At 49.2% G+C, this 27,588-nt stretch overlaps 1 protein-coding gene across 4 annotated transcripts; it reads left to right on the forward strand.

Moving 5' to 3' along the window:
- On the forward strand, positions 1 to 27,500 carry POLDIP3 (DNA polymerase delta interacting protein 3). Of its 4 annotated transcripts, none has more exons than XM_021091426.1 (9): positions 2 to 176; positions 10,905 to 11,295; positions 12,045 to 12,131; positions 14,914 to 15,006; positions 17,141 to 17,320; positions 17,804 to 17,881; positions 20,630 to 20,759; positions 24,169 to 24,235; positions 25,193 to 27,500. In XM_021091426.1, exons 1-9 carry the CDS (start codon positions 118 to 120, stop codon positions 25,368 to 25,370), a joined length of 1,263 nt encoding a protein of 420 aa, XP_020947085.1. In that variant the 5' UTR covers positions 2 to 117; the 3' UTR covers positions 25,371 to 27,500. The 4 variants fall into 4 exon arrangements, with proteins under 4 accessions (XP_020947088.1, XP_020947085.1, XP_020947087.1 ...); XM_021091428.1 differs by lacking the exon at positions 2 to 176 and adding an exon at positions 4,337 to 5,299 and having other exon boundaries at positions 10,892 to 11,295; positions 25,193 to 27,499; XM_021091427.1 differs by lacking the exon at positions 2 to 176 and adding an exon at positions 7,097 to 7,637 and having other exon boundaries at positions 25,193 to 27,499.

The following is a 27,588-nucleotide window of genomic DNA, read 5'->3' on the forward strand; positions in this document are numbered from 1 at the left end:
GTCGCGAGAGTTCGTCAGCCGAACGCCGGAAGCCGCTAGTTGCTCCACAGCGGCCGAAGGGGCGGGCTCGGGGGCCGAGGGACCCTGAGGTGCTCGCGGCCTGCTCGGCGGTGCAAGATGGCGGACATCTCCCTGGACGAGCTCATCCGGAAGCGCGGGGCTGCTGCGAAGGGGCGGTGAGTAGCCTTTTCTCCTTTCGGGTTTCAGGGCCTGAGTCCTCGCGGGGTTCGCGCTGAAGAGGGAGCGGCCCGGGCGCGACGCGGAGGGCCGTCTGCGCCCGCCCCCTGCCGCAGCCCCGCTCCTCATTGGCCGCGCCGCCGCCGCCGCCGCCGCGGGCCCGGCCGCCAGGCCGCCCACTGGCTGGAGGTGCCGTCGCTCCCGCGGGCCAAGGGAGGCCGGAGGGGCCGCAGCCGCCGAGGGGCCGCGCTGCGGGGCTGGTGGGAGCGGCGCGGGGGGCGGAGGGACGGGCCGTCCCCCGCGGCCCGGGATTCCCGGGGTCGCCCCGGCGCAGCCCCTCCTCTGAGGAGACCGGCGCTGCTCCGCGATCCCAGCGCGGCCTTGAAGTTAGGACGACCGAAGTTTGGCGGGGCAGTGGCTTGCTCGGGCTCTGCCGGTCTCTACTGCCGAAGCCGAGCCCCAGCCCCAGAGCTGGTCCAGGTTTCCAAGTCCTGCGCCGGCTTCGCGTCTGTTTACACCGCCCCCCCCCTCCCGGGAGCGGTATTTCCGAGTCTGAGCGCTCTCGGGCCCACACGGTCTCATTAGCTCCTCTGGCCGTCCTGTCGGCCAGCCTTTCGTGCTTTCCCCGTTCTGCAGACAGGGCGCTGGAGGCTGGGAGAGGTGGAGTGACTGCCCCGAAGTCCCGGAGGGCTGAGACCGGGACTGAAGGCGCGTTCTGAGCTGGCCGAGGTGGCCTCAGGCTTGGGCAGAAAATCAAGGGAGATGGGGCTGGAGGGTAGCTGTTTGCTGATGGTGCTCAGAAAAGGCGGTTCTGTATCTGGGTGGCGAGCCCCGGAGACGACGTGCAGCTCTGAGACCGCCCTCCTCTAGACCCTCGAGTACGGTTCGTCGTTTCCAGCCTGTAAGAACTCCAGTTCACCCGTATGGAAAAGTGGGAGCTTTGGCCCAGAGTTTTCCAGCACACGGAAAATTAGCTCGGATGTCCTTGTAAACGGCCAGGCTGTTCCATACTGTTTTCTCAGACAGTCATTCACTCAGTAGATGTTTATGAAAAGTGCCTGTGACCAGAAAATAGAGTCTCTGCCTTACTATCCCCCGACCCTCAACACATACATCCATCCACTACGTTTGCCCCCCAGCCCCACACAGTTCACCAGCCAGCATTTCATCTGGCTTCTGGTTCATAATAGGCACACAGCATTAATTTCCTCTCCCATTATCGGTGAGTAGTTCTTCCCTAGGTCTGCCAAGAACTGGTGTGGACTTGGGGCTGGTCCTCTGGCCATTTCCAGACCCATCCAGGTTTCACAGGTTTGCTGGACAGATGCTGAAGGAGCCAGCTTCAGGACAGGTGCTTCCTGCAGTCACTGCAGGCGGTCTGTACTTTGGTGTCGATGCGTGCAGAGTCTGTGTTGGCCGTAGGGTAGGAATGCAGGAAAGGGAAGACAAATGGATGCATGGGAAGAGCGAAGAGCGGGGAGTGTGCAGCCAGACAGACCTGGTCTCATGGTAGGCCCTGCTGTTGGGTTCCATGCTTCCCCGGTCAGATGACTTCTGAGCTGGTCGATCTCCTCATTTGCAATAATGGTTGCTGGTAGGTGCTTGAGAAGATTGCATATGAGAATGTAGGAATGTATATTTAAAAGTTTGTACCAGGTTGTAAGTGTTCAGCAGATGACCTTTCTTTAAAGAAGCCCAAATCCCTCCTCCCAGGGGACATAACAGGTAAGCATTGGGGTCCTCGAGTCAGACTGCCAACTTTCAATCCCTGCTTCTCCCATTTTTCATATGATCTTACAGAAGTTGCTTAACCATTCCATGGCCTCTCTTTCTTTTATCTATAAAACATGGACTTTTGCTTCATTAAGTGTTTTCAGGACTAAGTGAAGTAATGTATCTAAAGTACTTTAAAAAATAAAGTACTTTAAAAAGCGTCTGATGGATACTAAGTGCTCAAGAGATGTTCGCCACCGTCGTCATCATTATTGAAGGTTTTTAAGTAAAGAAGTAACACGCAATCTCTTGAGTGTGAAAATATTGCTTTGCTAGCACATGAAGACTGGATTGGGGAAGTGTAGGCAAAGAGACTAGTGTAGAAGAAATTGGACTGCCTCCTGTGTTTGGGTTAAACCTGCTGGAGACTCCATTTTTATTTTACTTGCACAGCCAACAAAACTAGATTGGGGCGGGAGGGTTCCCTGTCAAGGACTGTGAAAGATCTGAACAAATATCAGTGAACAAGTGTCCTTTCCTACAGTATAAAATGCTATTCTACATGCTTCCTAGAAGAAATCGCCTTACTGGAAACTTTGGTTTAAAGTTGCATAGGTGTCCCAGGGAGAACTTTGTGCTTCATAATTTTAGGAAGAACCTGTGAGCATCTCAGAAAACTTCTTTTCTCTTCTTAGTGCAAATAGCAAAAGACTGAGCCGAAGGGAGTGTAAATACCCTCTTCCCACTGGTGGCGGAATGTGCTTGTTCTTCAGAGCAGCCATTCTGTTTTGTGTTCATCCCACTGTGTAAGTCAGGAAAGGTGTCTTTATTGTCCTTATTGCCTGGCCCCCGGTTAGTCATCAAAAGGTTGATGGTTAATATGAAATGGGGGGGCAATTTTTGCGGTACTTCAGCCAGGCCATGATGAGGTGCTGTCCTTTCCCACATACAGCACATTTCTAGTGGCTTTAGCTCTTTAAGACCCATAGATGACTCCCCAGGACAGCACTGGGCACCAGCAGCAGTGTGGGCCTGCCTCTCTTGTTGACTTCTTCCTTTAGTCAGGGCACCCCCTCTTTGGTTTGCTGAGTTTAACCTTCAGAGGACAGCTGTCTGTCCACTGTCTCCATGTAGTTAAATGAAGGTGACAAGCTGCCTTAGTGGGAAGGTTGGGCCTTGTGTGCTGGACGTGAGTGGTTTGGCCAGATGGCTGTCTGGAGAGTCCTTGGAGCCATGGGGAGAAGAGGTTAGGGAACTTTTCGGCTCAGGCCAGGGCTCTGGGCCTCACTGTTGGTTTCCTTACTGAAATAAGGTAAAGGAAATTTAGACCTAAAACATAGAAGAGGGAAATGAGTTGTTACATTAGCTTGAAAGGGAAGAATTACAGTTTGTTTGTTTGTTTGTTTTTTAAAATTTTGGTCTTTTTGCCTTTTCTAAGGCCGCTCCTGCGGCATATGGAGGTTCCCAGGCTGGGGGTCTAATCGGAGCTATAGCCACTGGCCTACACCACAGCCACAGCAACGCCGAATCCTTAACCCACTGAGCAAGGCCAGGGATCGAACCTGCAACCTCATGGTTTCTAGTCAGATTTGTTAACCACTGAGCCACGATGGGAACTCCCAAAGAATTACAATTTAAAATGGAGGAGTTCCCGTCGTGGCGCAGTGGTTAACGAATCCGACTAGGAACCATGAGGTTGCGGGTTCGGTCCCTGCCCTTGCTCAGTGGGTTAACGATCCGGCGGTGCCGTGAGCTGTGGTGTAGGTTGCAGACTCGGCTCGGATCCCACGTTGCTGTGGCTCTGGTGTAGGCCGGTGGCTACAGCTCCGATTGGACCCCTAGCCTGGGAATCTCCACATGCCGTGGGAGCGGCCCAAAGAAATAGCAAAAAAAATTAATAAATAAAGTCTTTTAAAAAAATTAATAAATAAAATGGAACATCTGGGAGTTCTTTTCCTGGTGCAGTGGAACCAAATCCAACCAGGAGCCATGAGGTTGTGGGTTAAATCCCTGACCTCACTCAGTGGGTCGAGGATCTGGCATTGCTGTGAGCTGTGGTGTAGGTTGCAGATGTGGCTTGGGTCCTGCGTTGCTGTGGCTGTGGTGTAGGCCAGTGTGATATAGCTCCGATTCGACCCCTAGCTTGGGAACCTCCATATGGTGTGGGTGTGGCCCTAAAAAGCAAAAAAAAAAAAAAGAAAGAAATAAAATGAAACATCTGCACAAGACTTTCTTGGAGGGTGAGGGGATAGTGTCTTGTTTTTCTTTTTCTTTTCTTTTTTTTTTTTGCCATTTCTTGGGCCACTCCTGCGGCACATGGAGGTTCCCAGGCTAGGTAGGGGTGGAATCGGAGCTGTAGCCACGGCACAGCCACAGCAACGTGGGATCCGAGCCTCGTCTGCAACCTACACCATAGCTCATGGCAACACCGGATCCTTAACCTACTGAGTAAGGCAACCTCATGGTTCCTAGTCGGATTCGCTAACCACTGAGCCACGCCGGGAACTCCTGTCTTGTTTTTCTTTGTATCTCTAAAGCACCTAATTCAGAATGGACCTTCAGTAATTGTTAGAACTAAACTGTGTTTTCTTCCTAAATTGATCTCAGCACATAGATTCTAACCCAGAGACCCCATGGATTAAAATCCACTTTAGAATAATCCAAGGCTTCCCTTGTGAGCCTGAATCCTTTGGCGTGGACATCTGTCCAGAGTTAGCTGCCACTCTGTCCTCCACAGGCACATCCAAGAGGATGAGGCATTCCTAGCCCCAGACAGACCCTCCCTGGTCATTATATGTATATTAGGTTCCAGCAGAGGGGTGAGGGGAGAATGAGGGAGACAGCCCAGCCTCCAGGGGGCTGTTTGCCCTCTCACCCACACCACTCTTTTGGGACCTGGTGGAGTTTCTGGTGAGAGTTTGGAAACAGTGCACAGTTGCCCTGTTTCAGGTGATGGGGTGGGGCAGTTAAGGGACTTGCTCAAAACCTCCCCCTCTCCCCCTCCCAAACAGTTACTGAGGCCAGAAGGGCAGAATGTGTTTTGAAAACATCAGATAGTCTGCAGTGGGAAGAGAGGCTGCAGGCAGTAGGGGCCACACTAGGGGTTCCACTGAGGGGTTGGGCTTTATTAGGGAGCCTTTAGCAGTTCTTGGAGCAGGAGGATAACATAATTGGGTCTATGTTTTAGAGACCTACCCCTAGCAGGAATGTTTATTTGAAAAATTCCTGATGACTAATGCCTGCCTTATAACCAGTACTGCTGCCTGCTGGGATGAATAGCTGTCTTTTCATGCATCGAGAGGAACAGTCATTATAAAAAGCCTGAACACTGAAACCCCCTAAAGCTGCTCATGAAAGGAGTGGAAAGAACTGGTGTAACCAGGGACCTGAATGTATGGAGTTGAGGGAAGTAAGTAGCTTTCTTAGGCTCCTACATCCATAACTGTATCACCTCCTCCCCCAAATGTACCTTTTTTTTGCTGTTCAAATAGATAAAAATACCAGCACGAGGCAAATTGGTGGGCTTTCTTGCCAGACTAGCCGTATGGCGTGTGGGGCCCTGGTGGGTACAGTGTTCCTGTCCTGCATGTGTGTACTCACCCTCTGGTCACCAGAGGGGGCGCGATGTTCCTGATGTGACGAGTGCTGATTTTTTCCTGAGCCTGGGGACTGTCCTCACCCTTCCTTAACTCTTCAGGTTCTCTGCTCTGCTTTTGACCCATGCTTGATTTATGATTTATTGGTATTTTAACTAGTAGTGGTATAGTGAAGTTCAGATCCAGCCTTCACCATTACAGCTCTGTGATTTGAGACAGTTACTCTCTTTGAATCTGTAGTTCCTTATCTATGAATTGTGGGCAGTAACCTAATTCTCAGAGTTGTGAGGGTTAAAGAGATGTGTTAAAGTTTCTGGATATGTAATAAGTGCTTAAAACTGTCCATTGAGAATGCTTTCTTTGTAAACATTTTTCATAAATTCTGATAGTCTGTTGTCCCTTATGTGGCAGACCTTACTTATCAACTATCAACTTCTATGAATTCTCAATACAACACTTCAAACAGCCATTACAGATGATCAGAGAAGAGAAATTGTTGAGGAATATGAGTAAGTTAATGTCACAGAGGCCTCTGCTCCTCATTCTCCAGAAGTTTGCTATTCTGACCCAACTGGAATGAACCAGAAAACTTTTGAATCTGCCTCTTTGTCCATTCTCTGTTCAGGAATATGAAATTTGTTTTCAGGAACCTCATTGTTCCTTTAATTATTCAAAATAATTGCTTTCAGTAGCTTTTTCTTTCTTTTTACTTAGCAGTCATATTTAATGGCATGAATGACTGGTGAAATTGCATAGTTTGACTTCTTGAAAGTGTAATTAATGCCACAGAGGTCTAGATTTGCCCTTATAGTATTGTAAAATCATGGCATATCACATAGTAAGATCATCCCACCTCTTGTAGTTATACATATCAGGAACCTTTGGTAACGAGGTGTACTCTGGAATTTGGAGAAGACAGACAAAGATAGGAAATCTTCGTTTGGAACAGGCTCAGGTTGGATTAGGATGTGTCACCTCTGCTGTGTGGTGGACGAGATCATCAGTGAAGTCTTCCACTGTCCGTGTTTATGCAACCTGGTTCCCTTTGTAATGTCCACTTGGAGACCAGCTGCTCTCTCTTCCAGGAGACCTTTCCTGAAATTCCTAAAGATCTTTCCTTGTGGATCCCACTCTTAGAGTAGGGCCAGAGTAGCCTTTGTGCCGTGGCTGCATGGGTGCCCTTCTCAGCTGGGAGAGCATTTGGTGGCCAGGATCCTAACAGGGTACTGGGCTGGTTGGTGAGGGCTTGGTGGCAGGCTGCCCTTGCAGAGGCTGTCTTCTCTCGGAGAGGCCCTTCCAGGGCAGCTGGCCCTTCTGTCTTACCTCCCCTGGGGCTAGGAGTAGAAAGGAGGGAAGCTTGGAACCTCTTATAATGGAAAGATTCTGGAGTCCAGGGTCCAGTCCCAGCCATGCCACTAGCTCTTTGATTTGGTTTCTCCTCTGTAAGGTGGAAGTGATGGCAGCGAATCTCAGAGATTGTGAGCCTTAAAGCAGAATGTAAAACAGGAGCCCTGTAGGATCCCTGACATAGCTCATTCCTGCTCACCCCCCACCCCCGGCCGCCACCCGCCCGCCTGCCCCCAGTAGTGTTGCCTTGGGTGAGGAGATGTAGGGCGTGCCCCTAGGAAGTCTTAGTCCTGAGGGAGATGCAGGCTTGTAAACAAAGCACCGTGAGTGTTTTAATAGAAGTTTTGTCCGGTGCTTTGAGGGCTCCAAGGAGGGAGCCTTCAGCTGTGGAAGCGACATGAGAGGAGTGAAGGAATGCTCTTGAGGGTGGGGAACGCTGAAGTGCTTCTTGGGCATCTCCACCCCCTACCCCCGGCACATGAGCCAAGGGGCCCTTTCCACAGGTCATCTGACTAGGATGCCCTTGGCACTATCTTCCCAGAACCCTGGGCCACCTCTGAGCCTTCCCACAGCTCCACAGACTGCGGATCTCCCTCTCCTGGAGCAGGAGATGCTGATTATACGGTGGGCAGGATGGCCCGTGTTCCCCCCACCTCACCACCATTCCGCATTAGTTTGGAGACCTGTTCCTCACCATGCTCTTTTCGGTACCCAAGGCCTCTGCCTTCGAAAGGTTCCAGAGCTTGATGAATGATGGATTTCATCTGGAATGCTCTCCACTATGGTTTCATCTGGATGTGGATGGTAAATGTTGATCAAAATCTTTTCCCCCGTTTTATGAGCAGGCCTTCGGTAGTAGCTCCTGGTCTAAACTGACAGCCTGTTGGCTCTTCTTTGATGGGCATCATCAACAGATGTAGGGAGTTGACAGCATTTTTTAAAAAGAGAGAAGAAAGAAAGAAAAAAGAGCAGTGGGGGTACCTCACCTGCCACTTGGTCCTGGGGTTTGTTATAACTTTGTGGTGAACGTCATGTCCTTTCCTCCTCAAGTACCTAGGGCTCCTCAGTGTGGCTGTAGGTTTCTGTGGTCACCATGAAGGATAACCTCACTATTGCCCATGGCTTTGCAGGGTGCAAAGCCTATGTAGCTCAGTTCAGGAAAGAACAGGTGCTCTCTGCAGCACGCAGCTGTCTCCCTCCCTGATTGTGCTTAGTGGCCTCCTTGAACGCTTTGTTCCCTTGGCCTTGCTTTTTCCATCACGCAATCTCCCAGGGTCTCTACATGAGAATATAGAGCAGGGACGGACAAGCAGCCCTAGAATGTCACCTGCGCTAGAACAGAACCCAGCCTGTCATCTCACTGCCGTAGCCCTGGTCCCCAGTGAACATTTGTGGAATGAAAAGCTAGATGGATGGACTCCATGCAGGGACAGCAAGTACTGAACACCTGGTCTGCGCCAGGTTCTGTGCCGGGTGCTGAGGTGACACCTGTGAACAAGACCCCCCGTCCCACCCACAGCCACGGCAGGGGATCGCAAAGTGGGTGGAGCGAGGTGGTGTCTGGGCGTGAGCTCAGAGAAGGAAGTGGTCCAGCAGGTCGGAGGGAGCGTCCTGAAGGAGGGGCGTACGCAGGGCAGCCTGGACGAGGAACAGGAATCGGGCAGCGTGTGCTGGGGAGGCAGGTGGGCAGTTTGCTCCAAGGGCTGAGGACAGGCCTGGTGGGCAGGTGACTTTTTTTTTTTTTTTTTTCCTGCTCCTATGGCATGAGGAAATTCCCAGGCCAGGGATCTAACCTGCACCATGGCAGCAACCAGAGCCACAGCAGTGAAAAGATCTTCAACTCACTGAGCTATCAGGGAACTCCTAGAGAGCTGCATTTCTTTTTTTTTTTTTTTTGACCATTTCTTGGGCCGTTCCCAGGCTAGAAGTCGAATAGGAGCTGTAGCCACCAGCCTACTCCAGAGCCACAGCAATGCGGGATCTGAGTCACATCTGCAACCTACTCCATAGAGAGCTGTATGTCTAAGAAGTTCCTTAGGCATTTCTGATATGGAATCAGGCCTCAGCTGTACCTACAAAGCATTGAGCTCTGAAACCCCCATCCGCCCCTTTCCTCCTAGTTCAGGGTGGGGAGATGTAATAATAGGCTCAAAGGAGGGCTGTCCTGAAAGAATCAGAGAGGGTTTCCCAAAGAGGAGACATTACCATGGGGTCGGTGTCCCCAGGCAGGGCTCCTGCCAGTGGAGTAGTATTTGTGTGCCTGGAGTGGAGAGGCCTCATGGTAGGTAGACAGGTGGGGTGAAGTGGAAGCCCACAGACCCAGATAGGACTTCCAGGATTGGACTCAAAAGGGTCTTCTGTTTACTCTCAAGCCATTGAAGAGCCAACAGAGGGCCTTCCCACTGTGGCGCAGTAGGTTAAGGATCTGGTATTGCTGCAGCTGTGGCATAGGTCACGACTGAAGCTCAGGTTTGATCCCTGGTCCAGGAACTTTCATATGCTGTGGATGTGCCCCCCCCCCAAAAAAAAAGAGCCAACAGAGGACCCCAGAAGAGAATGGGGCTTGTTCAATGGAGTTTTCATTCCTTTCCAACTTTAAGTTTCTGAATTTGACGTTTTTGTTGCTGTAGAGTATGTAAATATATGTTTGGTCCTTGTTCCTGGCACAGTTTCTAAAACCCTTGGAGTTTCCTGAGTGACAAGGGTGATAGGAACATCTTTTGTTCTGATAAAGCGGCTCTTGGTGGGCCTCTAGGTAGCTTCAGGATGGGAGCTGGTTGACAAAAAGACTTAGGCCCGGTTAGCCTGTTGGAACTTGCAGCTCCACCCCACTCCCCACCCTGGACCTCCAGGGAGAACAGAGGGGCTAGAGATTGAGCTTATTACCAGTGGTCAGTGATTTAATCAGTCATGCTTATGAAATGGAACCTCCATAGAAACCTCTGTGCAGTTGAGTTGAGAGAGATTCTGAGTTGGTGAACATGTGCATGTGTCAGGAAGGTCGTGTTCCCAGAGAGGGCATGGAGGCTCCACACACTCCACCATACTTTGCCTCGTACATCTCTTCTCTTTGGCTGTTCTTGAGTTGTATCCCTTATAATACACCGGTAATAATAAGTAAACTGTTTTCTCAACAAGTCCTGTGAGCTGTTCTGGCAAATTATTAAACTTGAGGAGGGTGTCATGAACCCTCCCATCTATAGCCTGTCGATCAGATGAGCAGGAAGCCCAGGACTTGGAATTGGCATCCTAAGTGAAGGCAGTCTTGTAAGACTGAGCCTTTAACCTGTGGGGTCTATGCCAGCTTTAGGTAGTATCAGCATTGAGCTGTAGGGCCTCCAGTCAGTGTCTGTAGAGTTGGAGAATTGGTGGGTATGAGGAAAAAAGCTATACTTTTGGAGTCAAAAGTGTTGTGATTAGAAACAGTTCAATGATTTTATTTTTCTTTTGTACCAAATCTTTATTTCTTAGTTTGTTAGTCCTCTGGCTCCAGGGCAGACCCATGTGTTGGCTTTCTTGGTCCCAGCCCAGTAAGCGTGTCTGCCTGCACTGGAAGCATGAGGCTGCCAGAGGCTAGGTGGGCACCCTTTTTTAATCATTTAACTCCTACACGCCTGTTTCTTCCACTGTAAAATGGGCCTAATAATGCCCACTTCACAGGCTGCTGAGAGAGCTGATTTAAAGCATGGATGTAGAAGAACTTTGGAAACTGAAGTTGCTCTTCACATGTATGGGATTGTGATATCTGGGGAATATGCTTATTTTATTCGGTATTGTTTGGAAGTTACTGTCCAGAATGGTGTCAAAACACCTGGTCTAGGGAACATAAGAGTATTACTTAGTGATAGAAACTGCCAGGGTCTCCTTCCTGATTTTGTTTACAATGCAAAGTTAAAAGTCATAAAACTATAGGAGAGAAGCCTATGTAGACTTAATCGTTACCTCAGACAGGCGCAGCTTTCTGGTCCCTCCTTTATGGAGGAACCTTTGTTTCCAGTATTACCACAGCTCTACTTCCACAGGCTACTGTTGATATCCACATCCTCTTAATATTGCAGTTTTTATTTGCAGCCTCAACGCCAGACCAGGAGTTGGAGGTATCCGATCTCGTGTCGGGATCCAACAGAGCCTTCTCAGCCAGCCAGCACGCACCGCCACCTTCCAGCAGAGATTTGATGCCCGGCAGAAGATTGGCCTCTCAGATGCCCGGCTCAAGCTGGGAGTCAAAGATGCCCGGGAAAAGCTTTTACAGAAAGATGCCCGGTTCCGGATCAAAGGGAAAGTGCAAGATGCCAGAGAGATGCTGAACTCCCGCAAACAGCAGAGCACAGTGCCCCAGAAGCCCCGCCAGGTGGCTGATGCCCGGGAGAAGATCAGCCTGAAGCGGAATTCTCCTGCTGCCTTCATGAGCCCACCCATCGGGACAGTGACCCCTGCTCTAAAGCTCACTAAAACCATCCAGGTAGCTTGTGGCTCTTGTCATAAAATCCTCGCAGGGACCAGGGACTAGGAGTAATTAGGCAAAATGACACTTCCCCTAAGTATGTGTATAGTAACCATATGAGGAATGCAAAATGTCATCTCAATTCTACGTGAAAGGGGTGGGGGTGTGGTCCAGAGAAATTTTGTGACTTTCCAAGTGAGATAGTGACAGAGGGAAGAGAGGAAAAGACAAGACGTTTGTTGCACATGTGCTGTGCGGCAGGCACTTAGTGTTTATTCCTCACTGCAGCACTGGATGATTACTAGTTTTACTAAAGAAGCATCCGAGGCTCAGAGATGTGAGTAATTGTGCCCAAAGTTAACACGGTCAGTGAGAGAACCAGGATAAGAGCTCAGTCAGACCTGCCTCTTAATGCAGTGTCCTGGCCATCTGCACAGCCACCATCCCAAAGGAAACACAAACAGTATCATGTAATTGTCACAGCCTCTTTGGTAATAGCAGCAGCAGCAGCAGTGAATGTTTCCTAGGCCCTGCACATGCATTGCCTTGCATTAGCGTTCACTGGGCCCTGCACATGCGTTGTCGCATGATCTCTGGGATGATGGGTCTTCCCCTTGCTCTCTTGCTTTGGGCACGAGGCATTCTGTAGGGCCTCTTCCACAGATCAAAACTGAGTGCCCACTGTATTTTAACTCCAGTGACCCCCTGCTCATGAGAGAAGGCACATGGGCCCTGTGGGATGAATTGTGACCAATGACTGTTTCTAGGTTCCACAGCAGAAGGCCATGGCACCAGTTCATGCCCATCCTGCTGGAATGAGGATCAATGTCGTCAATAACCACCAGGCCAAACAGGTGGGAGAGTGTGTGTGTGTTTGCATTTTTTTTTTTTAATTAAAGTATAGTTGATTTACAGTCTTGTGCCAGTTTCTGCTCGACAGCAGAATGATCTAATCATACATACGTGTACCTTCCTTTTCTTAAATTATCTTCCGTCGTGGTCTATCCCAAGAGATTAGATATAGTTCTCTGTGCTATACAGCAGGACCTCATTGCTTACCCACTGAAAATGTAATAGTTTGCATCTACTAACCCCAACCTCCCTATCTGTTCTACTCCCTCCTCCCTCTCCCTTGGCAGCCACAAAATTGTTCTCTCTGCCTGTGAGTCTTTCTGTTTTGTAGATAGGTTCATTTCTGCCATATTTTAGATTCCACATAGAAGTGATACCATATGGTATTTGTCTTTCTCCTGACTCACTTCACTTAGTATGATAATCTCTAGTTCCATCCATGTTGCTGCAGATGACGCTATTTCATTCTTTTTTATGGCCGAGTAGTATTGCATTGTATATATGAACTACATCTTTATCCATTCATTTTTCAATGGGCATTCAGGTTGTTTTCCTGTCTTCACTATTGTAAGTGCTGCAGTGAACATAGTGATGCAGGTATCTTTTTGAATTATGGTTTTGTCTGGATATATGCCCAGGAGTGGGATTGCTGGACCATATGGTAATAGTTTTCTGAGAACCTTCCATACTGTTTTCCGTAGGGGTTGTACCTGCATGTGTGTGTTTCGATGTGGCCTACCAAATGAATTAACTGAGGCCTGGCCTAAAGGTTCTAGTTTAAAGAGTTGGAGGAGAGATTACAGTTGACTTTTTGCAGTTTATGAGTTTTAAGAAGAAACTACTTCTCTTTTAATTAATTAATTTTTAATTGAAGAATAGGTTGGTTTACAATTTTGTGTTGGTTTACAATGTTGTATTAGTTTCTGGTGTACAGCAAAGTCAGTTAGACATATATATATATATATATATATATGTAATTCTTATTTACATTCTTTTGTTATGGTTTATTACAGGATATTAAATATAGTTCCCTGTGTTATACAGTAGGACCTTATTGTTTATTTTATATAGTAGTTTGTGTCTCTTAATCCCACACACCTAAATTATACCTCTCCCAACCCCTTTCCCCTTTGGTAACCACAAGTTTGTTCTCCATGTCTATGAGTCTGTTTCTGTTTTGTAGATAGGTTCATTTATGCCTTTTTTTTTTTTGGTGGGGAGAGGGCTTTTTAGGGCCATACCTGCAGCATGCGGAGGTTCCCAGGCTAGGAGCCTAATCAGAGCTGTAGCTGCTGGCCTGCGTCACAGCCACAGCAACACCAGATCCGAGCCACATCTGTGACCTACACCACTGCTCACGGCAATGCTGGATCCTTAAACCACTGAGTGAGGCCAGGGATCGAACCTGTGTCCTCATGGACACTGGTCAGATTTATTTCTGTTAAGCCATGACGGGAACTCCTGTGCCATATTTTAGATTCCACATAGAAGTGATATCGTATTGTATGTGTCTTTCTCTGTCTGACTTGCTTCACTTAGTATGATAATCTCTGGGTCCATCCATGTTGCTGCAAATAGCATTATTTCATTCTTTTTTTATGGCTGAGTAGTACCATTGTATATAAGAACCACATCTTTATCCATTCATCTGTCGACTGGATATTTAGGTCGTTGCTCTGTTTTGTAAATAGTGCTGCTGTGAACATTGGGGTGCATGTATCTTTTTGAATTAGAGTTTTCTCAGGAAAAAGAAACTTCTTAAATGCACCAGGACGGAGAGGCAAATTGAAAGTTGTGTTGTTGTATTTTTCAGTAAAAGGAGTATGTGCGTAACACAGAAAATTTGCAAAATAGAGAAAGATTAAGAAGTGGGGAGAGGAGTTCCCGTCATGGTGCAGTGGTTAACGAATCCAACTAGGAACCATGGGGTTGCGGGTTCGATCCCTGCCCTTTGCTCGGTGGGTTGACGATCCGGCGTTGCTGTGAGCTGTGGTGTAGGTCGCAGACGCGGCTCAGATCCTGCGTTGCTGGGGCTCTGGCGTAGGCTGGCAGCCACAGCTCTGATTGGACCCCTAGCCTGGGAACCTCCATATGCCACGGGAGCGGCCCAGAAAGGGCAAAAAGACCAAAAAAAAAAAAAAAAAAAAAAGAAGTGGGGAGAAAGGTTCCCATGCTCTGGCTCTCTACAGCCACCCCTGTTGAAATTCTGCCCTAGTTCCTTCCTTTATTTTTTGTGGGGTTTTGTGTGTGTGTGTGTGTCATTATTATTTATTTAATACATAGTTGTAGTTGTGATGATGTTATTCAGTTTTGTGTTGTTCTGTTTTCACTTTGTAACTTAAGCATTTTTCTGTGATTCACATTTATTGGAAACTGAGTTTACATTCTAGTTTATTTCAGCCATTTTCCTGTAACGTTTACTCTTAGAGATCCTTCTATGAAGTCTTTGTGGATGAATCTCTTTCTAGGGTTTGGGTTCATTTTCATATGTCAGATTGCCTGAGACAGACTTTCCAAGCCGAAGGATATAAACGCATTGTAGGGACCCTTGATAGGTACTGCCCACTTGTGGAGAGGCGCCTCTGACATTCCTGGACTTGCAGCACTTTCACTGCACCCTTGTGGCCAGGGAACCAGCCTGCCGGGACTTGAGTCCCAGTCCAGGCCAGTCTCCCCAGGTACTCTCCCTTCACCTCACTCCAGCCCTCATCTCCCTGCTGTCCTTGCTCCAGATGTTTGTTGAAAGCCTGTGTGCCACATTAAGTTACATTTCTTTATTTTCAGAATTTATATGACCTGGATGAAGACGATGATGTAGCTCCCATTCCTAGTAAACAGATGAAATTTGTAGCCCCGGGCAACTTTCTCCACCATGTGGTATGGCCTTTTGTGTTTTTCCCTCACTCTCCGTGCGTGTCTGATCAGGTGCATGGGAGAGGGGATGGAGAGATGGGCCTTTCAAAGCAGCAGTACTTCTTCATTCAGGTCGTAAGATTATCAGAAGTGGAACTGGTTTATAAATGCTGAGACCATTGTGTCCACTGACTTGTTCAGGTTCCCACAAAGCGTGACGTGCAGGGCTGCAGCTCCCAATTGCCGTGTTTAAGGCACTTCCCGGGAAATGTGAGAGATCCTGCAGAACGGAGTCCCGTTTTATTTCCTTTGCAGCCGGACGTTCTGCCTGTTACCCTTCCTTCCATAGTCAGCAACTCTCCTCCCATTCTTGAATCTGGATTCCCTTGGTTGGTGTGTTAGCAAGAATAAACTGAACCTTGCCTGAGGGTTCCACCAGGTGCAGCCTGCATATGGGGAAAACTTGGTGAATGAGGATGCTTAGGTACCACACAGAGGGGGAAAGAAAGCGATGTCTGGAAATATCCAGAGGTCTGTGCCGCTCAGCCCAGTAGATACGGCCCAGGCACCCATAGGGAGCCAAGTGGGGTCCCAGGCCAAGTGCCTTTGTTTGGCCTTCAGAGACTCTGTTTTGGTCACTGCACTGAATACGTGGACCGATTTCCTGGTTACCATTGGAGCCTTTTTTTTTGCTTTTTAGGGCCGCAACTGAGGCATATATGGAAGTTCCCAGGATAGGGGTCAAATCAGAAGTATAGCTGCTGGCCTACACAACAGCCACAGCAACACTGGATCCGAGCTGTGTCTGCAACCTATGCTACAGCTCATGGCAACACCGGAGGCCAGGGATTGATCCTGCATCTTCATGGATACTAGTCAGGTTCATTACCACTGAGCCACAACGGGAACTCCATGGTTACCACTGAAGCTCTTAAAGTGATGTGTGAAGTTGCAAGAGGCCAGTTTGTTACAAAGGGGCTTGGGCCTACTACCAAACTGGAAAAAACCCTGTTTTATGTTAACTCATTAAAGACTTCCCTTCCCACCTTGTGAGGTGAGTACTATGATTACCCTTATTTTACAGATGAGGATTTAGGCAGAGAGGTTAAATAAACCTCCTGAGTTTGTAGCTAGTGGGTCTAGATTTAAGGCTAAGCAGTCTGGCTCCCAGGCTGTGTGTTTAACCACTACACTATACTGGCTCTTGAGACTCAAAAACACCTTGAGAAATGTGAGATCCAGGATGAATCTGGATTCAGAGAAGCTGGTGAATTGACCCTGTCCCGTAATGTGCCTGTCTGGCTGCTGCATTCCTCCTTTCTCCCTGAGTCAGTGCCTGGTGGACACTGTCCTGAATGGAGAAGACCACCTGCCGCTTCTGCCTCTTGCATCTTTTTCCTCAGACACATTAAGTCCGGGGAGTTGGCTGGTTTATTTTTCCAAGGGACCCACATCCCCAGTTGGGGCCAGCAGGGGAGGGAGGGAACTGTTCCTGCTGGTCTGCGTGTGCTGACTCTGCCAACATGTCCCTGACAGTCTGGGAGCTGTGGAGGCAAGGTTATGCACAATATCTGTATGGCCGGAGCAGGGAGGGACCCAAAAGCTGGGAGCCTGGGCCTTCTTAAGAGTGAGTTCCTATTCCCAGCCAGCATGTTGTTTTTTGTTTTGGGGCGGGGGCGGGGTGGGGGGGTGTTGGCTATACCTGTGGCATGCAGAAGTTCCAGGACCAGGATTCAAACCTGAGCCACAGCAGTGAAAACACCAAATCTTTAAGCACTAGACCACCAGGGAATGTCCTAGCCAGCCCATTGTAGTAGAAGCATATCTGGAAATGAACTTGAGCCCGTTTTTGGCCTCTGACTAATCCCAGACTATAGAGTTTTTATGAAGTCTTAACGGTGTGGTTGAGCTTATGGCTTCTGTTCAGGACTGTGTGGAAGCATCTTTCCTAAGGGCTTCCAACACTGGAAAGTAGCTCCTGTGAGCACCTATGCAGGCTGTTTTCTCTCTTCCTGCTCCTCCCTTGGCAACTGGCACCTCTCTGGTTTTAGACCACTAATAGAATTGGGGAGGTGGGAGGCCTTGGGCTTGGGGTTTTGCCGCCCCCACTGGGTGTCCAGTCCTAGCCTCTCAGATTCCTGTCTGCCTCTTTGTTTAGGCTGGGCTGAGCAGTTCCAAGCTTTCCATGTCCAAGGCCCTTCCTCTCACCAAAGTGGTTCAAAATGATGCATACACAGCTCCTGCTCTCCCTTCCTCTGTTCGAACAAAAGCCTTGACCAACATGTCCCGGACTCTAGTGAACAAGGAGGAGCCCCCCAAAGAACTGCCGCCTGCTGAGGTGAGGTGATGGTGAAGGAGAGGAAGTGACCGCACTAGTTGAGGGTTAGCCTCTGCGGGGTGGGCGACGTGCTGTGTGTACCCTGCCAGGTCCTCAAAGTGCCTCTGTGAGATAGGCATTGCCACCCCCATTTTACAAAACCCAGTAGCCCCTGTGCCTAGTGATAGAACAGGGGGCTGCTCGGAAGAGGGCTGCCCAGAGCACCGAGGAAAGAGCATCTCACTCCACTGGAGAGATCCGAGGAGGCTTTAAGGAGAAAGGGTGGTCTGGGCTTTGTGGCTCTTGAAACTTGAGTGACATTCTAGGCATATTTAGGAAGTGATGAGAGATTCCATCCCTTAGTGTAAGGTGACGGGGGCATGATTAGAGGCCTGGTGGTGACGGGGTTTCCTCTGGGCCTGCCTGGCTGGTTACCTGCAGTGAGTTCTGCTGTTTGAGCACTGCTCTCCTCTGACTCCAGTAATGCTCTTTTGTCTGTGGCAGCCTGTCCTCAGCCCTTTGGAAGGTACCAAGATGACGGTGAATAATCTGCACCCTCGAGTCACCGAGGAAGACATTGTTGTGAGTATTGTGGCCTACCAGAATTTTAAATCTCAAGCCACTTCTGTTTCAGGGGCCCCCAGGACCACCCCCAGGTTCACTGATTCTCTAAGAGGACATGCTGGCCTTAGCTTCGAGTTATGTGGGGGCTAAGATTCATTACAGGATACAGAGCAAAATCAGTGAGGGAAAAGGCCCATCGGGCAAAGGTTAGAGGAAGCCAGCTGCAAACTTCTGGAGTCTCTCCCAGTGGAGTCACACAGGATGTGCTTTATTCCCCCAGCACTTGGTTGTGACGATGCATGTGAAACCAGGGGAGCCCTTTGGAGAGTTGGTGCCCAGGGTTTTTATCAGGGACTGGTTGTGTAGGCACCCTCTGCTGTATATAGCACATACCGAAACTCCAGACTCCAGAGGAAGGCAAGTGCTTAGCATAAACCACGTTGTTTGTCTAGGCACAGTGCACCACTCTTACCAGTTAGGGTGGTGGGAGCCCTCCCAGAATCCGGGGTCCCAGAGGATAGCAGTCAGGCTGGCTATGTTAACCCTCCTCCTCTTAGCTTCTAAACCAGGGCCAGGGGATCGTGCCGGCTTAAGTCGTGAATGGGATCCTTTAGTCCTGCTGTGGAAAATCCAGTGGTTCATATTTTCCCAAGAGTCTTTGGAATTTCTGCCTCCTTTAGGGGTTTTCATAATGACTCCAAAGTAAATAGTAATGACTCCTGAGAGAGATGGATTGGTGTCGTCTGGCAGTTGGCCCTTCTGGATTGTCCTTCTGGTCCATCCTGTCCCACCCTTAGCAGTCCTGGGCAAAACCTAATTCAGGTACTTGTGAAGAGTGACCCAGATGCAACCAGGACTTCTTTCAACCTTATTTTCATTCAGGCATCAAGAAAACCTTTTAGGAGTTCCTTTCTTGGCTCAGCAGTTAATGAACCTGACTAGCATCCATGAGGACGTGCGTTTGATCCCTGGCCTCGCTCAGTGGGTTAAGGATCTGGTATTGCCGTGAGCTGTGGTGTAGGTCACAGGCGCAGCTCAGATCTCAAGTTGCCGTGGCTGTGGCATAGGCCGGCGGCTACAGTTCTGATTGGACCCCTCACCTGGGAACCTCCATATGCCACTGGTGCGGGCCTAAAAAGACCAAAAAAAAAAAAAAAGGAAAGAAAACCTGTTAAAGAATTCAGGCATGATTTTGACTCACCTGTTAGATCACAGAATGAATGCATCCAGATGCTAGCTTCTCCCTGCAACTGAGTCCCAGGTTGTGTAACAGCCCACACTGGCCACCACATTTGTTAATGGTTTTATGTATGAGTGTTGTGTGATTGCTTTGTGAACGATGCACACGAGAGGAAATTGTAGCCTACTTTCTGTAATACTAGACAAATTATAAAGATTAAAACAATTTGGAGTTCCTGTCGTGGCTCAGTGGTTAACGAATCCAACTAGGAACCGTGAGGTTGCGGGTTCGATCCCTGGCCTTACTCAGTGGGTCAAGGATCCAGTGTTGCCGTGAGCTGTGGTGAGGTCCCAGATGCGGTTCGGATCCTGCGTGGCTGTGGCTGTGGTGGAGGCTGGCAGCTACAGCTCCAGTTTGACCCCCAGCCTGGGAACTTCCATATGCCGCAGGTACGGCCCTAGAAAAGGCAAAAATAAAATAAAAGAACAACATTAATAAAATTCGGGTCACACTTAGTATTCAGTTTTGTGTCTTTTTTTTTTTTATGTATAGTATTTTCCCTTCTATCATTAGAAACAAGTCATTTCAACAACGTTTTCATAAATCTTCTTTGTCCTCATAACAACCTTGTGAAAAACAGTTACAGGTGGAATGGTGGCCTGAGTGCTAGTAAGTCTTTGCAGTCCACTTCCACATTGTGTTGTTCCCTTTCTTTTTTTGTTTTTGTTTTGTTTTGCTTTTTTAAATCTTTTTAGGGCTGTACCTGCAGCATATGAAAGTTCCCAGGCTAGGGGACAAAGCGGAGCTGTGGCCTCCGACCTACACCATAGCCACAGCAACGCCAGATCTGAGCTGCATCTGCAACCTGCACCACAGCTCATAGCAACGCTGGATCATTAACCCACTGATTGAGGCCAGGAATTGAACCTGCATCCTGATGGATATTAGTCGGATCTGTATCCGCTGGGCCACAATGGGAACTCCATGTTCCCTTTCTGGCCTCAGTCTCCTGGTCTGTAAAAGGAGGAGGGATTGGAGTAAATGGTGATCATAACGCATGTTGGCAAAGCACTGCCTTAAAAATGATTTCAGTTGAAACCCCTCCGTCCAGTCAAACCAGGATGGTTGGTCACCCTGTATAGAATTCTAGAATTTGTACTTGTAATGGATTCCCAGGTGATACGTTAGGCACTGTTCTGGGTGAGCCTGCATGTCCATTCTCATGACAAGCACTCTGAGAGAAATTCTGTGTTGCATGACTGTTGCCCTTGTTGAGGAAGTAGTAGGCACTGAGGCAGGAGGACTTCGGAGGTGACTTGGAGTCACGGGAACCTCCAGGGTTTGCAGGCCCAGATCCGTTTCTCACTGCCAGCACATCCGTCCTCTCATCTGGTGCCGTATTCAGGCCTGTGGATGTCCCAGGAACACCACCTAAAATGAAGCCTCCCTGGACTCTGGGGTGCTGGGCAGAGTCAGAGTGCAGCCACCAGTCAACCCAGAGCCATATTTAGAGTGCGTGAATGGCAGGCAGGCACGACGACTGCCCCAGATTCTCCCCCAACCCTAACTGCTCCTGTTCTTCGCAGGAGCTTTTCTGTGTGTGTGGAGCCCTGAAGAGGGCTCGGCTGGTCCATCCTGGAGTAGCAGAGGTGGTCTTTGTGAAGAAGGACGATGCCATCACCGCGTATAAGAAGTATAACAACCGGTGTCTAGACGGTGAGTCCGGGAGAAAGCAGCCACCTCCTGCTCCTTACTGCTTACAGCAGGCCTTCTGAGAAAGCCCTCCTGAGATGGACGTCCTGGTGCCTTATACCCTCTGGGGCCTCCTGCATACCAAGATCAGGCAGCAGCAGTGTGCAGTCGTCTGTTCCCCGGGGCCCTGCGTTTCTACCTGGCCTGAGCAGTTAAGTCTGGCTAGCAGAGAAACACCATTTTCCCATGGATGGTTCTCTAGGAGGTCTTGCCAGAGAAGCCAAGAGCCATAGCCTCCACTTTCCAGATGTCGGATATTGGTCTGCTTACCAGTAGGACCCAGGTTCCTCAAAGGCCTGGAGTTTTGTCTAAATATTGGCACCTGAGTGAGCTCTGCTCCTAGTGGTAAACTAGTTTTACTGAATTCAGATTTATATTCATCTCAGGATAGCCCGTAGAGAGAAACTCTGCCGTGCCCCTTCTATTCACTTCTTTCCATGTTTATCGAGTACACTGTGGACCAAAGCCCTGTGCTAGAAGTAGAGATGCAGAGGCTAATAAAAGACAGTCGGTGGAGTTCCCATCGTGGTGCAGTGGAAACAAATCCAACTAGGAACCGTGAGGTTGTGGGTTCGATCCCTGGCCTCGCTCAGTGGGTTAAGGATCTGGTGTTGCCGTGAGCTGGGGTGTAGGTCGTAGACACGGCTCGGATCCTGTGTTGCTGTGGTTGTGGTGTGGGCCAGCAGCTACAGCTACGATTAGACCCCTAGCCTGGGAACCTCCGTATGCAGCCCATGTGGCCCTAAAAAGACAAAAGACAAAAAAAAGACAGTTGGTGATACTTTCCTGTGCATTTCCGTGATGGTTGATGATGTTGTATGTCTTCTTGTGCTTATTGGCTGTTTGCGTATCTTGGAGAAATGTCTGTTCAGACTATTTGGCCACTTTTTTTTTTTTTTTTTGTCTTTTGTCTTTTTGGTTGTTGTTGTTGTTATTGTTGCTATTTCTTGGGCCGCTCCCGCGGCATATGGAGGTTCCCAGGCTAGGGGTTGAATCGGAGCTGTAGCCACCGGCCTACGCCAGAGCCACAGCAACTCGGGATCCGAGCCACGTCTGCAACCTACACCACAGCTCACGGCAACGCCGGATCGTTAACCCACTGAGCAAGGGCAGGGACCAAACCCGCAACCTCATGGTTCCTAGTCGGATTCGTTAACCACTGCGCCACGACGGGAACTCCAAAACAGGGGTGAGTAGTCTTTTTTTTTTTTGTCTTTTGTCTTTTTAGGGCCACACCACTGTATATGGAGGTTCCCAGGCTAGGGGTCTAATCAGGGCTGTTGCTACAGGCCTATGCCACAGCCACAACAATGCCAGATCTGAGCCACATCTGCAACCTACACCACAGCTCACGGCAATGCCGGATCCTTAACCCACTGAGCAAAGCCAGGGATTGAACCCGCAACCATGTGGTTCCTAGTCGGATTTGTTTCCGCTGCGCCACGACGGGAACTCCTATTTGGCCACTTTTTGAGTTTAATTCTTTACATAATTTTTAAATGTCTTTTAGATAACTGATTTGCCAGTATTTCCTCTGATTCCATATGTTGTCTTTTCACTCTAGTTTTTTGGGGGTGTTTTTAGTCTCGTGGTTTATTCTTTTTTTTGGTCTGGTGGCTGTGGCATATGGAGGTTCCCAGGCTAGGGGTTAAATTGGAGCTGTAGCCGCTGGCCCACGCCACTGCCACAGCAACACCAGGTCTGAGCAGTGCCTGTGACGTACATCACCGCTCACGGCAGTGCCAGATCCTTACCACCTGAGCGAGGCCAGGGATCAAACCTGCGTCCTCATGGATGCTAGTCAGGTTCCTTTCTGCCGAGCCACGATGGGAACTCCTTCACACCAGTTTTTAATTTATGCATTTATAGCCATGTATTTCTCTGTGAGCACTACTTTAGTTGTATCCTGTAAGTTTTGTGTGTTGTGTCTTGTTCTATTTATTTATTTATTTATTTGTCTTTTTAGGGCCACACCTGCGGCATATGGAGGTACCCGGGCTAGGGGTCTAATCAGAGCTATAGCCTCCAGCCTACACCACAGCAACGCCAGATCCGAGCCGCTGGATCCTTAACCCACTGAGGGTGACCAGGGGTCAAACCTGAAACCTCATGGTTCTTAGTCAGATTTGCTTGCACTGCGCCACAACGGGAACTCCTGTGCTGTGTCTTTATTCATTTGTCTCCTAAGTATTTTTTAATTTCTCATGTGATTTCTTCTTTGATGTATTGGTTATTTAAGACTTTTTTGTTTAATTTCCATATAATTGTGAATTTACCAAATTTTTCTGTTTCACGAGCATTTAAGGAGAATATGTATTTTGCTGTTGGGAAGATACTTTTTAGGCCTACTTGGTTTGGTTTGGTTTTGTTTTTGGCTGCACCTGTGGCATGCAGAAGTTCCCAGGCCAGGGATCAAACCTGTGACACATCAGTGACCTGAGCCACAACAATGACGTTGTCGGATCTGTAACCTGCTGAGCCACCAGGGAACTCCCTTGAGTCACTTTCTTAGTGGTTGCTCAGAAGTTTACAGTATACATTGTAGGTTATCAGAATCTATATCAGATTAATATTAACTTAATTACAGTGAGATACAGAAATGTTACTTCTATAGGACTCAATTTTCTCTTCCCCTTTTCCTGGGCTGTTATTGTTATACTTATCGCATGTTATATTAAGTGGTAATCCAGAGCTTGTAAACTTAATCCTTCATGGACTTAGAAAGAAATCTGAGGCATTCCTGTCGTGGCACCTTGGAAATGAATCCCACTAGGAACCATGAGGTTACAGGTTCATTTGATCCCCAGCCTCAGAACCAGTGTTGCTGTGAGCTGTGGTGTGGGTCGCAGTCGCAGCTCGGATCCTGCATTCCTGTGGCTGTGGCGTAGGCTGGTGGCTACAGCTCCAATTTGACCCCTAGCCTGGGAGCCTCCATATGCCACGAGTGCGGCCCTAAAAAGCAAAAAAAAAAAAGAAAAAAGAAAAAAGAAGAAATCTGAATGTAAAGTTTTGAATCTTCTTTTTACTTAATTTCACATCATAAACATTTCACCCTACAACTTACTTCTCAAACAAGTTTGGATTGATTCATCCTGAGTCCCCCTGCTCCCTTCCTTCAGCTCTGACTCTTGCACAAAGCAGGGTCTGTTTTGCTTCTTGGTGCTGTCCTTGGCCAAGCTTTCTTGGACCTCACACCCTAGGGTTTTCTTAGTCTCTGGGCTTTGCTGAAACCTGACAGCCCCGCCCTAGCTGTGAAGCCAGAGCCGCCAGTGGTGGGTGCCTTGCCCCCTAGTTGTGGTAGTGTCAGTCCCTGTCCTTTTGTGTGAGGAGCTGAGGTCTCATAGCAGAGCCTTTTCTTTTTTCGGTTTTTCAGGGCAACCAATGAAGTGCAACCTGCACATGAATGGGAACGTTATCACCTCAGACCAGCCCATCCTGCTGTAAGTTCCAGAGGCAGGGGTGCTGGGGCTGGGTGGAGCTTTTTTGCTTGCTTATTACTCTGTATGGTCATCTCTTTATTGTGAGGGTAAATTGTCTGCATGGCAGTTCCACTTCATTTTCCTCTGCTCTAATAGCAGGCAGTCAATCAGGAAGCTTAAATTTGTGCAAAGTGGCTTGTCACATCATTTCTGCAGGGGCTAATGTAGAAACACCTGAGAAGGAAGTGGAGAGCAGGCCAATTGTGTCCCTCTTTACATAACTATGTGTGTCTTGTCCAGTGAGCGAGCAGAAAATCCTCACCTCCTCATGATTGATTCTCATGGGGACGGTGCTGGGTGCCACCCTTCGTTTTGTTACACATGGGACTGAGGACTCTTTGGAGCCTGAGATGCAGAAAATGTCTAGACTGACATGCAAAAGAGACTCCTTTTGTAGACAAGGAGACAGAGACCTAGGGAGAGTATCCGACTTGCCAAGGTGGGCGTGGTAGTGTGGGGCACGCCTGAAATAGACTTTGAAATTGACAAAGACCAGAATTTGAACCCTGGATATGGAGATGTATGATGTAGTTGTTTCTTAAACTATTTTCCAGGAATAAGTTGTATTCTGAAAAATGTGGGTTTTATGACCTAGTAAGTTTGGGAACCACTGGGCTAAACCCAGTTGAATCTGTAAGGACTTCTCAGAATGTATAATATACTGATGTGTTTGGCCGTCCTGGAGGGACCTGCAGCACTTCCTAAAACTTCAGACCCCCAGATTATGGCAGGCTGCATCTCAGTTTTCTCATCAGCATATGTTAAAAATGATAGATTCGCTATACCGAATGAGTTAAAGGGACGCAGAAAGCATTATGTTTGGTGCTCAGCTTATAACGGATCCTCGGTAAACGGTGGGCCCACTCTCCACCTGAGGGAAAACCCACAAGGGTTCTGACTCTTCTCTGCCCTCTCCAGACGGCTGAGTGACAGCCCCTCAGTGAAAAAGGAGAGTGAGCTGCCTCGCAGGGTGAATTCTGCCGGCTCATCCAACCCTCCTGCCGAAGTGGACCCTGACACCATCCTGAAGGCGCTCTTCAAGTCCTCAGGGGCCTCTGTGACCACACAGCCCACAGAATTCAAAATCAAACTTTGAGCAGGGGAGCGCGACAGCCAGAGCGGGGGCAGAGGAGGGTGGCTCTGTTTCCCAAAGCAAAGCGTGTGACCAATGGGCCGTCGGACTGGAGGCCCCTGAGTGTGGGAAGGGTCGCCAGGGGTAAAGAGCTTCCTCACTGGACGGTACCCGCCTTTCTGTGTTGTGTTCTACCCTGTGCTCTTCTCTGTGTTAACATTTCCTTGTAGTACGTTTTTTCTCTCTCCGCCTCATCACCAAGGTAGGCTTGTGTCGCTCAGAGTGTTCCCCTAACTTCCACCCCAACTTGATTTTTTAATCTGGAAATAGTGCCCTAAATTCCCTGGGTGGCTTTCTTGTGACCCCATGGAATGCAGGGCAGGGGCTGGTGGAAGGATGCTGCTTTCTGTTTGCAAGGGTGAGGGGGTGACCCCCTTTCTCATTTGAACTTTTCAAACAAAGCAGGGAGTGCAAGCCCCTGCCACTGTAATGGGAACCAGGTCAGCTCAGGAGCTGCGCCGCTCGCTCTCCTGGTCGCTGGAGGTGGCCTAGGTGGGGGGTCAGGCCACAAGGCCCCCTGTCCTCTTACCACAGTTGGCTCCAGACCAGACTGGTCTAGAGAGGGCCCTATGGCAAAGTAAAGGGAAGAGTGCACCCCTAGCTCTTGGTTTGGGGGGCCCATGTTATCTGAGGCAACCCAGAGGAAGTTCTTCGCGTTCACATTTCCCCCCCCTCGCGTTATGCCAGGTTCTCCACCCCAGCTCTCTTGGCCTTCTGGGTATCACTGCTAGAAGGGGCTTGGTTGTTCGCCCTCCCATTTCTCACCCAGCACACACACTCTGGTTTGGGTGCAAATGCCAGCTCTCCACTAGTTGGATTTTTCAGTGCATCTCCCTCCCGTTCTGTGACACTGTGGATCAGGGAGGTTATTTGAAGGGGAGACATTGACTTGCTTCTAGATTTTTTCTGGCCTCAGGTGCATACAAGACAATAGTCAGGGATCCTGAAAGGCAGCATATATCCAGCAGCCACCAGGCAGCACTGTCTCCACTGTTGGGAGTGACCCATCCATCTGTGACCTGAGGGTTCTTTTCCTACCTTGGCAGTTGCGGGAGGGGAGCGGTGGATGGTGTGGAGGGAGTTGAGAGAGCAGAGCAGCTTTTCCAGGTGAGCTGCTGGGTTGTTCCCTCAGCAGGGTTCCAGGCATTCAGGGCAAAAGGGTAGAACCCCGGGGCAGCCCCTGAGTAGCAAGACAGCATTGCTCCCCATCCTCCTCCGCTTCCTGCTGGTTTATTAGGACTGTAAGGGGAATCCAGCCTGGCAAAGCTGAGTGGTGGGGAGCAGGATCCTGGGGAGGGGGGTGGGGGCTACAGATCAGTAGCAGGTGGTATGAAAGGCACAAGCCAAGAAAGTGTGGAGAGGACCTGAGACACTAAGAGCCTCTGGTGACCTGCTTGGGGCCAGCCCAGTGAAGCACAACCTAGCAGCTCATGTTGCCGCAGGGTTAAATCTGTCGAGCAGGAGGGACCCAGGGTCAGAGCCCATTTCAGTCCTCCAGCTCTGAGGTTGTCCAGACCTGGGAAGTCCAAGGAATGGGCCTGATGATGCTCCACTTCTGGTTCTTTAAAGAATGCTGCTGTTGTTTCCGTCTTCCCCTTTGAACTTGAGCAGCTGGAAAACATTCCTCCTATGCTTTCCCCTTCTTGGCCCCAGAGAGCACCCACAAGACAGTAGGATGTGGTTTCTCAGGTCAGGGGACAGTCCAGTCACTGCTTGGGCTCTGCTTCCAGTAGGGACAGTAAGAATCCTGCCTGCATGGCTTTTCTCTCCCGTCCCCCCTCCAGTCCCATGCCAGGCTGCTCTGGTTCTGACAGGGCCTCACTGAGCCCTGCCACAGCCACCTGGCCATCTGGACCCTGTCCTCTGGGTAGCCACATGGTACCTTGCAGGGTAGGGCCTGTTTGTCTCCCCTGTTGTACAGGGTGTCATCGTGGGGAACAGAAGAGAAGGTGGCGGGCCAGTCCTTGTGTCCCTCTCCACCTCCCACTCCCGTCCATTCCCCATCCGCGTCTTGTATTCAGAAGGAGAGGAAGAGGCATCAAGGGATGGAGGAAACTGTGTTACCCATTTCTGAATAAACGTTTGTTATTCCTACTTTGGAGCTGTCATTTATTTCTTAAAAGGTTATGCTAAGAGGCCTCATGGAACTTGGCACTAAAAAACAGAGATTTGCCTCTGCGTT

Source organism: Sus scrofa, chromosome 5, assembly GCF_000003025.6.
Source record: "Sus scrofa isolate TJ Tabasco breed Duroc chromosome 5, Sscrofa11.1, whole genome shotgun sequence".
NCBI classification, from domain to species: domain Eukaryota; kingdom Metazoa; phylum Chordata; class Mammalia; order Artiodactyla; family Suidae; genus Sus; species Sus scrofa.

Coding starts and splice junctions, on each gene's coding strand:
- POLDIP3 (XM_021091426.1), top strand. CDS start 118: ATGGCGGACATCTCCCTGGACGAGCTCATCCGGAAGCGCGGGGCTGCT. Junction 17,321..17,803: donor AAGAACTGCCGCCTGCTGAG/GTGAGGTGATGG, acceptor TGTCTGTGGCAG/CCTGTCCTCAGCCCTTTGGA. Junction 17,882..20,629: donor TCACCGAGGAAGACATTGTT/GTGAGTATTGTG, acceptor TGTTCTTCGCAG/GAGCTTTTCTGTGTGTGTGG.